Source organism: Polyodon spathula, chromosome 21, assembly GCF_017654505.1.
Source record: "Polyodon spathula isolate WHYD16114869_AA chromosome 21, ASM1765450v1, whole genome shotgun sequence".
NCBI classification, from domain to species: domain Eukaryota; kingdom Metazoa; phylum Chordata; class Actinopteri; order Acipenseriformes; family Polyodontidae; genus Polyodon; species Polyodon spathula.
The window spans coordinates 29,845,819-29,861,819 of record NC_054554.1 but is presented as its reverse complement, the minus strand read 5'-3'; the positions used below and the strand labels follow the sequence as shown (position 1 = coordinate 29,861,819).

At 41.1% G+C, this 16,001-nt stretch overlaps 1 protein-coding gene across 1 annotated transcript; it reads right to left on the bottom strand.

The window, feature by feature from the left end:
• Positions 1 to 291: 291 nt before the first annotated feature.
• On the bottom strand, positions 292 to 13,737 carry LOC121296364 (voltage-dependent calcium channel gamma-5 subunit-like). The gene is made up of 7 exons (XM_041221853.1): positions 13,498 to 13,737; positions 9,004 to 9,240; positions 7,417 to 7,458; positions 5,934 to 6,020; positions 3,337 to 3,477; positions 2,503 to 2,648; positions 292 to 638 (listed from the first exon to the last, which is right to left on the bottom strand). The coding sequence occupies exons 2-7, from the start codon at positions 9,197 to 9,199 to the stop codon at positions 378 to 380; spliced, it is 873 nt and encodes a 290-aa protein (XP_041077787.1). The 5' UTR covers positions 9,200 to 9,240; positions 13,498 to 13,737; the 3' UTR covers positions 292 to 377.
• Between the last annotated feature and the right edge of the window lie 2,264 nt (positions 13,738 to 16,001).

Here is a 16,001-nt window from a genome sequence, read left to right as displayed (position 1 = left end):
AAAACATCTCTTCAGTGCGCAATTTACATATTCATCTACTGAACAGGATCCAAAACTAAACATGCTCACCCCTTTCCCTCCCCTGCCTGCCCCTCCCTCCTCAGCTTGCTTTCTTTTGCGTGGCCGTGGCCGTACTGTATATTGACTTTGTGTTTAAGGATCTTGAAGAGAGAGAGAGAGAGAGAGAGAGAGAGAGAGAGAGAGAGAGAGAGAGAGAGAGAGAGAGAGAGAGAGAGAGAGAGAGAGAGGAAAAACACATGTATATAGGATAAGTAAAAAGGGTTCAGCTCCAATGCTGCACCTTTTGGCGTTGCTTGTAAAACATGTTACGCTGAGACCCTCTGAATACAGGATGCAGGTACTGTTGCTTCTGCACCTCAGCAAGGGGAGGACAACATGCGGTCATACTCGGGACACTTGAGCAGGGCAGGGTAGTTGGAGGAGTTCATCTGGACAGAAGTGTCGCTGGAGATATCCGAGGGGCTGCGGCCTCGTACCCAGGAGTCCGGGTGCAGGAACTGGCCAGAGTAATCGGAGCAGTTGCTAAGCCGTGGCCGGTAGAAGCCCGGCTGAGGCCTGCAGATCTCCTCCGCAGTGTATCTCTTCATGAACAGGTACACAGACATCACCCCCGCGCTCTGCAGAAAAACAGAGACAAAGTAACCCTGTCCACAGCTCCCCACAACTGCAAAACACTCAATCAGAGTTGAAATAGAAAACCCAGGAAGGCACGAGTCTGGAAACGGTTGTCTGTGCATACAAGTAATAGTTTGTGTCTCTTTCTGTCTTTTGTGTCCAATTTTCAATTGCGTTATTACGGGTTGTTGATTTGGGTTGGGTTACGGTTTGGGTTGGGTTCAAGTTATGGTGATGGGTGAAAAAATGCTACATTAAATGCATTGCTTAATTTTCTGGTTTTATTGTCAGAATAAAAAAAGACAAATAACTTAAAGGAAAAATAAACAAATGCAGGTAAACTTAAGTAAAAGTAGAGAAAAGTACAGCCGAGTGCAGCTAGACTGCTGGCCAGCTGCACATCATATGCAATATATGTAGTAACAAAGCTAGACTGCTGGCCAGCTGCACTGTATATGCAATGTGCAATATCTGTAGTAACACAGCTAGACTGCTGGCCAGCTGCACTGTATATGCAATGTGCAATATCTGTAGTAACACAGCTAGACTGCTGGCCAGCTGCTCTGTATATGCAATGTGCAATATCTGTAGTAACACAGCTAGACTGCTGGCCAGCTGCACTGTATATGCAATGTGCAATATCTGTAGTAACACAGCTAGACTGCTGGCCAGCTGCACTGTATATGCAATGTGCAATATCTGTAGTAACACAGCTAGACTGCTGGCCAGCTGCACTGTATATGCAATGTGCAATATCTGTAGTAACACAGCTAGACTGCTGGCCAGCTGCACTGTATATGCAATGTGCAATATCACAGCTAGACTAGTATATGCAATGTGCAGTAGTAACACAGCTAGACTGCTGGCCAGCTGCACTGTATATGCAATGTGCAATATCTGTAGTAACACAGCTAGACTGCTGGCCAGCTGCACTGCATATGCAATGTGCAATATCTGTAGTAACACAGCTAGACTGCTGGCCAGCTGCTCTGTATATGCAATGTGCAATATCTGTAGTAACACAGCTAGACTGCTGGCCAGCTGCACTGCATATGCAATGTGCAATATCTGTAGTAACACAGCTGTGCAGCTGCTCTGTATATCTGTGCAGTAGTAACACAGCTAGACTGCTGGGGCAGGTCCTATAGAGTTTTATCTTTTTAGGGTGGTCATACTCCTTGCTACTCAACTGTCATGTATACAGAACAGATTTATTTTGTGAAATTGCTCTACAGGGAGGACAACATGGATTGGATTTGATTGGTACTGTTTATTCCACACGGGGGTGGAAGCAGTCCTTAGCAACTGCTCTTGGTTACTATGGCTACCGCTGAAATAAAATCACTGGGTTTTTTTTCTTGTTTTTTTTTCTGCAATACTGTGAAGGTCAGCACATGACAGGCAAGAATATTAGCAAACTGCTCTTAAAGATTTTTGTTGTTGTTGTACCTCATGCAATGATGTGCGTGTTGTACTATATGACAGGACAAAAACAAAGCAGTGAAGTGCACTAAAGCAAGATCAAGGCATGATAAATCACATGATGAAACAGAAAACAAGACCATGGTATGGGGCTTTAAAGAACAGGGAAGAATGGGAAGATTGGGTAAAAGATTGCTGCTGGGAGAATGGTAAAGTGAGGAAAGGAACAGCGGTGCTCATACAGCAATTCAGGCATCGTCGCAGGCAGAGTTATTAATATCGGTTGTCTCTCCGTTTCTTTCAGGTGTGAAATGACTTTAAGCAAAGAGGAATTAATCCTGATCTTTTTGATCTGTGGTGCAGATATTCAATGGAGTTGGGACTCCATGTGATTCAATGTTTCTTGTGTGAAAACTGCACTGTTTTGTTCTTTGACTTCCTTACCTCAGTCAACAAGAAGGATATGGCAGCAAAGGCAAAAGACCAGCCGTATTTGTAGCTGAAGTAGGCTTCATTGTCCTTCGTCCTGTTCAACACCTCATCATTGATGCTGGATATATACAACACCAGCCCAACAACTAAGGACAGACCTGCACAGAAACCAACAGTCAGGAGGAGCATGCCACCCACACACAGCATTACCTTCTTGAAATGAACAGCTTTTGCTTATTGATCTGTGGCTGCTTAAGACAGGTTATGTGCTAATTGAAGGTGCCTTCATCAATTAATCCTGTCCGGTAAGAGCAGGAGAGCTCTGAGTTCAGGGTCCCTGTGCTACTCTCTGCTGAGCGGACCTGGTGCAGCTCACCTGAGAGGATGATCTCTGAGTTCAGGGTCCCTGTGCTTCTCTCTGCTGAGCGGACCTGGTGCAGCTCACCTGAGAGGATGATCTGAGTTCAGGGTCCCTGTGCTTCTCTCTGCTGAGCGGACCTGGTGCAGCTCACCTGAGAGGATGATCTGTCCCTGTGCTTCTCTCTGCTGAGCGGACCTGGTGCAGCTCACCTGAGAGGATGATCTCTGAGTTCAGTGTCCCTGTGCTACTCTCTGCTGAGCGGACCTGGTGCAGCTCACCTGAGAGGATGATCTCTGAGTTCAGGGTCCCTGTGCTTCTCTCTGCTGAGCGGACCTGGTGCAGCTCACCTGAGAGGATGATCTCTGAGTTCAGTGTCCCTGTGCTACTCTCTGCTGAGCGGACCTGGTGCAGCTCACCTGAGAGGATGATCTGTGAGTTCAGGGTCCCTGTGCTTCTCTCTGCTGAGCAGACCTGGTGCAGCTCACCTGAGAGGATGAAGAAGATTCCAGACACGAAGGCCAGGATGGTCCTGTGAGGACGGATGTGCCCAAAGCTGTTCAGAATGAACCCGATGAACATGAAGAAGAGGCTGACCAGAGGGAAGGGGGTAGCCGAGCGGATCATTTCTGGTACAGAAAAGAAAAATTGAAAGCAAAGGTTATTGACCCGTTTATCCAAACGAGGACTATTGTGCTGATAAAGGCACAGGAGGAAAGTGATGTCGGCTTGACTTCATTTCTTAAAAGTTCTGCATTCTTCCTTTGATGAGTGCGGATGAACTACCTAGAGCTTCAGCATAGCTCTGACCTTTCAAATGCCAGCTACAATTCATACATGTTTTTTCTAAGAAGCAATGCAATTAAAATAACATTTTAAGAATGAAGTTTAGCCACAATCTTTTGAGCACAAAACATGTTTCTCAAGTTTAATATAATATAATAATAATAATAATAATAATAATAATAATAATAATAATAATAATAATAAATAATACCCTTATCTTTTATTTTATATAGCACCTTTCATAGTGGACCAGCATCGCAAAGCGCTTTACAAATTTAACATCTCATCCACTGGACTTTAACCACTGGACCACAATGCCTCATGTATGTGTGTGTGTATATATATATATATATCTCACACACACACACACACCAGTTTATCATACCATAAGTTAGCAGGAAAAAATAGTGGAAAATCTACTCTCTGACTAAATTCAGTTCAATCTGGAATCCACTACAATTTTGTTAATCACCTGTAATTGACAGTGCCTTTGTTCAGTGCCATCTAATCGGCCTCACTGTGCCTTGAAGATTGGATGGTAATTGTAATTATCAGCTCTAGAACCCCTTGTCTTGATTGTGACAGCTTTTAAAATGAAGAATGCTTCCCTACAGAAAACAACACAATAGCTTTTTGAAAACGAGTGCTTCAGACACCCTCTTGATGCTGTGTAACAAACTTTTTAATCAGCCACAGCAATGAGAAGGTAATGCAGCAGAGCCGTTAACATTCTATTGGCTGAAACCTGCTGCATTACAGGATTTCTTGCTTGCTTTCCTGCTTTCTCCCAGGGTTTTGATTGTTCCCCTACTCTTTGTTAATGTATCTGACAGCTATGACAATCCTTCAGAAGTTTTTCCTGAAAGATCTGTGCTAAGCTGCTCCCTGAGGTGAGCTGTGGATGATGTATCGATGTGGAAGGGTAGGTGTGAGTATGTACTGTATGTATCTGTGGGAACATAGATTCTTGTACTAAATAAATTAGGCAAGATTGATTCCTCCTTCCCCTGCCTTAATGGAAAAACAGTTCAATAATGCATCATTCAATATGAACATTGTGCACACCATTTGGTAGTTGTGTAGATATTTTAAAATTATGACTGGTACCATTTACTTCCAAAATGTGAACCGCATTAAAGTTGCTGTAACAGGATAAATATGTGCGATAACTTAGCTGCTTCTCTTATTAAAAGCATGGGTATATTTATTATAAAGAGCTGAAATCTCAGTAAAGATAAGCAAGGCAATCACTCAATGCCTGATCATTACCTCTACTGAGCTGACATGCAGTAACACAGTCATGCTAATTTAAACCCATTTTCATTTTCTTATCTCCTCTGGCACCGTGCAGACTGTCTGCTTCAGGTGTAGAATATCTTATCTCTCTCTCTCTTACTCTTTCTCTCTCTCTCTTACTCTTTCTCTCTCTCTTACTCTTTCTCTCTCTCTGTCTCTCTTTCTTACTCTCACTCACTCTCTCTTACGCTCTCTCTTTTTCTCTCTCTCTCTCTCTCTTACTCTCTTACTCTCTCTCTCTCTCTCTCTTACTCTCTTTCTCTCTCTCTCTCTCTCTTACTCTCTCTCTCTCTTACTCTTTCTCTCTGTCTTACTCTCTTACTCTCACTCTCTTATGCTCTCTCTCTTTTTCTCTCTATCTCTTACTCTTTCTCTCTCTCTTACTCTTTCTATCTCTCTTACTCTTTCTCTCTCTCTTACTCTCTCTATCTCTCTTACTCTTTCTCTCTCTTACTCTTTCTCTCTCTCACTCACTCTCTCTTACGCTCTCTCTATCTCTCTTACTCTCTCTCTTACTCTTTCTCTCTCTATCTCTCCCTTACTCTCTCTCTCTTACTCTTTCTCTCACTCACTCTCTCTTACGCTCTCTATCTCTCTCTTACTCTTTCTCTTACTCTTTCTCTCTCTCACTCTCTCTAGCTCTCTTTTTTAATTTGCTGGCAAATTCTTCTAATAATACAAATTTTAAGAAGTGTCTGTGTTAAACTGAATCTCACTAGCTCCCACGAGAAGGCAGGGCTGATTTTAAAGGGAGCTGTTTTCATATTTCTGCTGCAGTCTTGAGGATCTGCCTGTTCTGGTCTGCTGCTGACAGTCCTGGAGATGCTCCACAGTCCCTGGAAGGTGCTACAACACTATTGCTGTCAGCGTACAGTTCTATCTCTCAGAGCCAGACTGACACATTGTTCTGTCACATATATAATGCCATGTCATATGTTGTTTTATCCCTAGAGGGCAGTGTTTCAGTATGACACAAAAAAGTCAATTAAAAAGCTTCACTTACTTAGCACACTGACTGTAGATTCGGACGTCATCTGTATATTCATCGGCATGACATATTCTATTGTGAAACAGCGGGCTCTTTCCTCACCTGCAGGGGAAAAGAACCATCGACATTCAATGCCATATGCACAACAAAGACTCAAACATTAGCATTCACAGGATTTAAACACATGTTCCCACATTGCATCTATTGCTTTTATGTTTTTTTTTACATGTCTTACAGTTGAACCAAATTGAACGACAAATCTTGAAGTTCAGCGATTGCTGTGCTACCTAGAATTGAATCGTTTGATACAGGGTTTAATTGTGAGTAACTGAAGTGGAATTAACTGTTATAAAAAAGCAACATGTGATGTTTTCTGTAGCCCTTTCATGTTCTGAAACACTGACGTGGCTCAAACTGTAGGCTGCTACTCTCACAATGTCTTATTCGCCACTCTCTTTAAATCAATTCAGAGCAATTGTTCTCTAGCAATCAACGCTGCTCTCGCCCCATCAACAGGAACTGAAGCGAGACACACGCTGAGCCTCAATTCTGGGAGGGGAAGAGAAAATGATTTTTAATAAATTGCTTTCCAGATATTCCTGTTGCACCCGAAGCAGCTGGTCACAACGTTTCAGATTGCCTCCCAAGTTGGGACTCTAATGCACAGTTTCTCTCTCAGTCGGCTTCCTGTGACTCAAGTAGTAGGCCTGTTTTATTTTAGTTTTCGTTGCTTGGGACTTTGCATGATCCCAGTTACTCAATGTGAATCACAGTGAGGAAGCAGGAAGACACATCTATCTCTGGTGTAAAATAAGATGGCAGAATTAGCCCCCGAAGTGAAACTAATGAAATGAAGGCATTTTTCTATTGGAAACTCCATGGATCAGTTTTGTTTTTTATGGGCAGGCTTTGTTTAATGGTCTCCCGGTGAGGTTGCTATTAACAACATTTACACAAAACAGCTGGGTAAAAGACAGGCTAAATGATTCATGTGTCCTCGTTTTCATTTATTGGAGAAATACATTGAAAACAAAGTCATTAAGCAAACCTTGAGCAAACAAACAGCATCAGGATATGTGTTTGTGTTAAGCACCAGAGTGATTCAACGGGATAACAAAAAAACGTTGAAACTGGAAGGTGTGGGTTATTCTCATCATAAGCGGCTCTCCTGCAGCGCCCAGCCTCAAGAACGTTATTGGCTCATAACCCACGCTCACTCCTGATTACTCTTTAAACCCAAACTCACAACTGGTAAGAGGTCATTGAAGAGTTTCCACGACTGTGTTTCTGCATTCCTTTTTTACAGTATGTCCTGTTTTGTCATTGCAATACAAACAGCCCATTGCAAGTTAAGTAAAAAAGCAACTACACAAGCAACCCTGAAAGTAACATTGACCAGGTACTGTCTTATTGCATTTGTGTTGCAGTTCTGAAACGAAGTCCGGACACTCTGTTAACTGCAGTGTCCAGGTGTGGCCGCTGCGCATTCCGTCAATACCTGGTTTTGCAGAGGTGGAGATTCTGTCTGTTGCCACTGTTTCTACAAAGGAAATAGTTAAAGTTAGTGCCCCATAGATCAATACCTCTAGCTGTGCTAATGAAGCATTAGTGCACTGCTCTGTGCACGCAGCCCAAGGCAATCCCTGATGTGCTGAAAGCTTTGTGAATAGAAGTACCTTAACATGCCATCAGTAAACAGAATCAGTCTGGACTGCTATTGCACCAATAAGACTTGTGCTCTATGTGTCTTGTCCTTGAAATCATTCTAAATGAATCACTCATGTAGTGTGCAGTGATACATTGCAGTGTTTTGTATTTGCACCTGTATTTTTTCATATTGTTCATTTGTGTTCAGAATTCTCTCACTGTTGATTGCCTCAGGCTTAAACCTATCCCTTAGGCTCATAGTTCTTCTCTGTGCTGGGTTGTTATATCTGAGCGTTGCACACAACACTGCACACCTCTCTGTACATTAGCAAAGAGGAACCAATCTGTCAGAGTGCTGGGTTGTAGAGGAGCTTAATTCTGTTCAGCACATACTGCATGTCGATGACACCATGTGGTGTGGACAGCGCTTCAAACTGTGACATTGTGCCCTGGGACAGGATAAACTAGAGATTTCAGTTTAGGTGGTGGAATGCACTGCAGTATCTGCCAGCTTGTGGAACACTTGGATACATTGTAATCTGTGGGCTGCATCATCAGGATTGATAGCCTTTGAGTAATTAAGACAGTACACACTATCTAGATGGAGAGAAGCTCTGAATGATTCAGTGTTTGTGGATAGATACTCCCATGACACCTGCTGGACACCGAACACACTACAGCTCACTGAAATAAAGTCTAAATCGGATCAAAATTCATCTTCTATTTTTATGATCATAGTTTGTTTAGGTGGGGTCACTTTTCCATACTCTGGCATGGGTTTTTTTCTGAAGTTTCTATAACCATGTGGAAAATACTGCAATTTGTCCCCATATGTAAAGTGCATCTCCAAGTTAATTTCAGTAAGCAGAATTCAATAACGCAGTGAAATTGAAAAGACCCACATGTTCAGATGGAAGGTCATCACTATTACACCTCATCAAACTCCAATCACTACATAAGAGTTTGTGTATTGCAAAAGCATTCTGACATGACTCAGCCCTGTTGCGCTACTTGGGTGTGTGTGTGTGCTTTATGTGTGACCTGAGTGTAAATGTTGTAATGACATTATGCAGTATTTTATACCTTCTCATGATTTAAGATCAGCTGATGCACATCCCACAAGTGTACACACAAAGGAAGCTCTTAGTCGCTGTGCTCCCAGATTGTGGAATGAACTGCCACCTCATATCAGATGTGCTACACCAGTTGATGACATTCAGTCAAAACTGAAAACTTACTTTTTGAGATTAGCTTTTTTTAAGCTGAATTTTAAACCTTCCTTTAATTTCTATACACATGTATTATGTTTTGATTTTCTCTTGTTTGTTTCTATTAGCTTTTTTTTTTTTTTTTTTTAAATCCGGAGGTGTACCTGCTTGATCTAGAATCACAAGCATGGGAAGACACGGGAACAGAACGGTGTGGAGCGCGAGCATACCTGTGAGGAAGCAAACCCTCCAGAGTCCGGAGTGAAGGGACATCTTGATCTCGATGCTCTGGTTCTGCGGCAGGATGATGCCCTCCTCCAGGTAGAGCCAGTAGTCGGTGCTGACCGCGATGCCCAGGAGCCCCAGGCTGCACACAGCGAACACGCTGCTCAGCAAGGTCAGAGCCTTTCTGCCACATACGCTCATTCCACTCAGCACTAGGGGTGGGGTTTAGCCTGAAAGAAGAGCTGCGAGAGGAGTGAAGGGAGAGCGGGTTGTGATGAGCTGTCTTGAAAAGGCTTCTGATGAAATTATAAAAAAAATCATTCAAATGCTTAAAGTGGCCAGTGGCATAAAATACATTAAGTTAAATTGTGTTTAAGGGTGTTGCAGAAATCAGATTAACACATTTAAGAGTTATTACCCTAGCTAAGGGTATTTGATTGCTCTGCCAGGGCTGATCTGTCAACAGGCAGATAGCAGAGGGGAGCAGCAGACTGTCCTGCAGCAGACTGTCCTCCACTCAGACACCTCCAGACAGACAGATACTTTCCAGATGTGTCTTAATTGAAGCAGGTTCTGCTGACAGATCTATCCAGCGTGTGAGTCATTGCCGAGGGGAGGCTCATGAAACAGCACGGTAAGGGTTAGGAGACAGGAGAGTGCATAACTGCTTGCTTATGAATTACTTAAAGGCCTCTCAAATTGATGCCTGTCAGTTAAACTCTGGAGTGATGTAAACTGCTGAATTAATATGTGTGTCTGTTAAAATCTGGCAATACGTAAACTGCTGGATCAATTTAATATGTCATTTGAATTCCTACCATATTGATCCAAGATCTATCCAGAGGTAATTATCGTGACATGATTGCAGTGCCACTTGCTGAGATCCCACTGCCCTGTAGCCATAGCAACCACAATGATGAGTAATTCAGCTACTGCTAAGAGGGATTGCATTGCCTTAGAGTTGTGGAGAAGCTCACACCACCATGTGTAATAAAACCACTGCAGCCTGGCTAGGAATGGGAGGTGCCTGTCCTTTTAAATGAACTGCACCTGGATGACCATGTGAGTGAGCAGGTGCAGCCTGTTTAGCAGAACAGTACTGTCTGGAAGACTGTGTGTTTGTGAAGGGTGCATTTGAGGAAGATTCAGATGGGAAGCATTGTTTCACTGGGATTGCAAGGGCAGGAGCTGCCACACTGAATCAGGGGAGCGGTTGTGGTCCTGGTGCAGAAGATAAAGAGCTTTCTCAATTATCTTCATTATTATTGAGACACGTTTCCCTGAAGCTCCACAAAGCTGGGGTTTGATCATTCACAGCCAGGCCATGCTGAGTGCTGTAATTTGTACATGGAGTATACTTCACTGTGTAAGGACCCTTCACAACATCCACGGTCAGGAAAGCAGAAAACAAGGGAGCACGGTTTGGAGTATTCTGGCATCCTTGAACAGGCTTAAAATGGCAATTATATTTTAATTTACAAAAGCTCGAACTGTATTAAATCCCACTCATTCATCACTTTCTGTTTATTTGTCTCCTTGTGGAAGGTACTCACTGCTTATCTCTTTCTCTCTCAGGCCCATGTTCATTAAAGCGTATTAAAAGGTGGCACAAAGCGAGTGACCTAGATGACTGAATTTCAGACTCCTGGCAATCTCCTGGGACAAACAGTTGGTCTCGTCAATGCTAGAGGTCAGACAGCACAACCATAAGAACACTGCCAGAGGACGCTGTACAGCATTCCAGGCAGGGGAATGTCAGTAGGCAGGAGCCAAAGGGATCCTGACAAGGCCTCCCACAAACACACACTCACACAGACACAGACACACACTTACACACACACACACTCACCGCAGCTTTCTCAAATGCCAGGTAGATGCTTCCAGTTTTATCCCCAGACAGCCACATTGGAAATGTTTAGGAAAACAAGGGCAAATTTCACCTACAAGCCTTGTATTCACACCCTGGCATTTAGTTGTTTCAACCTCTCTAGTGTTTTGGTTTCTATCTTCATTTTTATAGTTGACCACAAATATATGCTTGTGAGTATTTCCACAAACCCTTGCATTTTGGACTTGTCCCAGCAAGATCTTAGTAGCTGTTTGATCTCAGAACTTTATAAAATTTAAAAAATTAAAGTGATTCTGCCTCAACAACATGTCTAGATAGCCCATTCCATACCCTCACCACTCTGTTTGAAGAAGTGTCTCCTGCCCTCTGTCCTCAGTCTATCTCCACTTAATTTCCAGCTGTGTCCTCTGGTCCTAGTTTCTCTGCTCAAAGGACTAACTATGGGTTAACTATGTCAGATCTTAAAGACTTCAATCATGTCTTTCCTCGAAATAGATTCAGTTCTTTCAGCCTGCCGTCTTAGCTTTTATATTGGGAAGAAAAACAGGGATTGAAATAGGATGCAGTAAAAATAAAGGAGAATAAAAGTAAGCTAACTATAGATATAGATATGGATTTGAACCCTGGACCACGCCACTCTTAATTTAAGCCTCCAGTCACTTCCTGGTGCTCAGCTTGAATTCTGACTTAATCAGAGACCATCCGTCTGCAAGGGCCGCAGGGTGGAGGAACTCTAATGAGAAGTGGCTAAGCGTAAACCCTCGAGAAATATGCCAATTACTGTACTGCATTTCCACTTGGTGGTGACCCAGCTGCTATGACCGGGTAAGATAAACCAGATTGCTCAGGCTGCATAACTATTGCTCAGTACTGTACAGCTTCTGATTGAATGGCGAGCTCCCTAACCATGAACAGCGCTGGGAACCAAAAAACAAGCAGGGTTTCTATTGGAGAAATAGCATGGCCCGTTCCCTTTCCTATCCCTTGACTGGTTTTCACAAATCTAGCCTTTCCAGGGTTTGACATTAGTGTCTGCCCTCCCTTTAATGAGACCTTCAACCTTCATATGTCAGTTTTAACATAAATCAGTGCAGGCTATAACTGCCTTAAGGAATTCTCTTGATGAACATGTCAAGCTTGGTGCTGGATTAGTAAATAAAGCTAAAAGTCTCACTTCAGAGACTTCAAATTGAAACTGAAAATAAATTAAAGTAATTATGTTTTTCATTAGACAGTTATTGGTCTATATGTTCTGTTTTCAAGACTGTCAATATCTAAATGTCTCAAAGGGGCTTTTGGAGAATCTGATGAGAGGTTCACACTGTGTTGTTTAAACCTGAACTAAATATCTCAGATGTGCACATTTAATAAGAAACTTGACTTGAAAGTCAATGGGATTTTTTTCCTCTGCAGTAGCTGTTCAGTAGAGCATGAAATCTCTTCCAATATTTAATTATTCATAAAAAATAAAAATAAAACTTTTGTCAATTTCCAAAATAAGAACTTTGCAGTACAGTGGCAAGGCAATGCACTTATAAACTATTTTACAGTATTTCTGGAGCTCAACAACATACAAAAACAATTTTAACCCCTTCAGGTACACAAGGAATCGAACGCTTGTTGATCAAACGGCTTCTTCATAAAATACATTGGAGAGCGGGTCGAGTATCACAAGAAAACTGACCAGATTCAGCCTGTCGGTACATTTGAAACCCTGTTCCGTGCACTGCATTTCAAAACTAAGAAAGTTATCATCATTTTTATTTGTGGGACATTAAAGTACCTTAAAGGACTAAAAGGTATCAGAAATAAAGTCCAACAGCCACTTATCACAGAGATTATATATATATATATATATATATATATATATATATATATATATATATAATTACTGCGGATTTCTTGTGTGTTCAGTTTCAGAAAGGCTAGCTCCCATCGCAAAGTCGTTTATAGTATTGACTTTTTAAATGAGCCAAAATGACTAGCCGTTCACCAAGCGTGGAAATATGCTGTACAGAATGACATTACATAGTATACAGGACACTACGCAGTATACACATACTATATATACGACCATTACTTTACATATAGCGATACAGCTAGTTATGTGCAATGCATAGGTATAGTAGTTGTATACATTTGAGGCAGAAAAGTGTTTTTTGTTTCGTTTGTTTTGTTTTGGTCAATTCTAACACTAGAGTGAATCAGACCGCAAACCATCTATGCCAGAACGCTTCTGGTAGATCCAGTGCTTCTACTCGTGCAGGATCATTAGCTTCACAGGGAACACACTGCCACTGCTATACACGGAATAAATGGGTACAACTCAGATTTTGTTGCAACCCCTTCGCAACAAAATATGATGGCCAAAATCTCGTATGGTACTTGTACATTTAAAAAAAAAATCAGAATTACAGACCAGTATTTTATTTATGGAAAACGGATTTAATAAGACTACGTAACTAACACAGCGAATGCAATAAATAAATATTTTCATTAAATTAAGTTTGCATTTCCCAAAGGGAGATGTTAGAAAAGTTTATTTCTGTAATAAACTTGCACAATAGACTTCAGCAATAAACAATTTGAAAAAAAAAAAATTCTAGTAAGGGAAAAGAAACGTCAACACACATAGAGAAATGTATTTTACCTTCTAAAACGAAGTCACTGGTTTTCCAAGGTACACTTGTCTTGCTTGGTACGGTCTCTTACTCTCGTTTTTCAACAGCTGCGTAAAAAAATAAAAAATATATGAATCTTTGCCTTATTGCGCGTTTGGTTCTCGGTGTCTGGTACTCCGGTTGGAATGCTCCCGTATGCGATGCGAGTTCTGTGCTCAGCTATAACTATCTGCTTTCCGCTCTAGTCAAGTTATCACCTCTGAAGACAGATAAACATACCGAGAGTGAATTTTTCGTCGATACGTCAGTCAGCAAGAGGAGGGGGGGGGGGAGTCACATAGTGCACCACACTGTATGGGATCCTAAGAAAAAAAAAAAATTTTTTTTTTTTAAAGAAAAGTTAAGTTCAAAAATTTAGTTCAAATTTTTGTAAAAATAAATAAATACAATAAATAAATAAATAAATAAATAAATAATAATAATAATACATATGGATATATCCGAGGTGCACGACTTGCTTTAGCGCTATAATTAGTAAATTACAAAGTATATCTCTGAAGTTTTTTTTTTTTTTTTTTTTTTAATTAAAACTTTTACTACAGCGTCTCGACAGAGAGGATATTATTACATTATTAGTATAAATCTGGTGCGTTACAGACTTTTATGATAAATAATGTAAGACTTTGTGACAGATGTCGATTTTATTGTTAAACCTAGCTTAAACCGAATGGAAATATCGTCGCCAGTCTGATAGAGATGGCACTTGAACACAGACGGAGAGATTTAAATAAAAACTAAAGGATAGAATGCTACTTAACTTTGAACCAAATTAACAACCTATTTAAGATTAATTAGACATACACATACACAAAGTTACAACAATTTATAACAACTGACTTTAGCTACCACTTTAATTTAAAATTTAAGTCGGGTTTTGCCTTACAGGAGTTCGTCACATTGAGTATTGAAAAAGCTCTAAACTGTTTCAGCACTTGGACAGCTCTTGTGATGTCATTGCTTGAGCCGGGCACCGCCTCTCCTGTTTTACTGGTACCGATTGCAGAAAGAAATGGTGTAGTCGCAGCCAGGCCCAAATCATCGCAGCTCTTTAATAATGTATCTGTACTTTTACACATCCTGCAGGCCTCATTAATACAGCGAAGTGACCCCGTGGAAACATATTGTCTTTTACCACATTTCTACCTGATTCAATCTGCGAAAACTAACCGGAACTTTGCAAAGCAATAATAACCAAAGAAGAAAGTAAGCGTGGAATACTTTCAGACGTTTCAGTTTGATTATGTGTGTGAGTTTGTTCAAGAAAACGCCAGCAGCCCAATCGTGGCATTTATGGAACTTTGCCTTCACCACTGGATCAGCTGCAGAAGTGTTTACAGGTGTATATCTATCTATCTATCGATCTCGATCTCGATCTCCCTCTCTCTCTCTCTCTCTCTCTCTCTCTCTCTGTGTGTGTGTGTGTATACACACACACACACACTCCGAAATGCTGCCAGCCATCCAATTTCTCACACAGTACGCATCTTACAGAAACAAGTTTAGATTGTACAAAACCGATTGCATTCACAGCACGGAAACAGTCGGGTGTGAGAGTAGAAGCTGTGAAATTCAACAAAAACAAACTTCTTGAACAAAATACTCTTTGTCTGTTAACTGTTTGTGTTGGGTAAACATGTCTAGCTTTATCGAATGAGAGCTAAGAGCCAGTAGTAAGCACACGAAAAAAAAACATGTACCACTTTTACAAAATAATTTAAAATCTGTAATTGCATGATACACACATATATATATATATATATATATATATATATATATATATATATATATATATATATATATATATATATATATATAAAAACTTTTAACAATCATGCGCTATGGACTGATCTCAACCTGCGGCTTCAGGCATTATAGTCTAAAATGAAGTTAGATATTCCTTAAGCTGTTCTGGTCTGTTAATGATCTCGTTAACAACAGTAAAGAAAATAATAGTTTTTATACACATCAAATCCTCTTTATACTACGTTTTGTTAGTTAAAGCTTTGTGAAGAGAGCCCATTATATAAATGTCAAGCCTTTTAAAGGTAACATGAAGGGAATCAGTAGGAGGAATCACAATGCAAACCCCCAACACTATAACAGCAACGAACAGGGCTGAGTGAAAGCAGGATAGCATCACTCTCACCAATGTCATTGAAAGCATCATTAAAGGGTTTCTGAGCGTCTGCTGTGGCCAAACAAAATGAACCTGATGGTTGCATTTGAGAAGAGCTATTCCATGAAATTTTAATGTTTGTAAAACTGGAGTCCTTGGTATCAGACTAGTACCAAGCTCAAGACCTTCTGATGATTACACCTGTGTGTGATGATCGACCATCACAACATCACTCTTGGGCTCATCACTGCTCTGATATTAATGACTTGACATCACTGTAGCCTGAAGACAGACTGAGTGGGATGGGTGCCTGCTTTCTGAAACAGCACCTGATCTAAGCAGCCTGATTACTGGAAG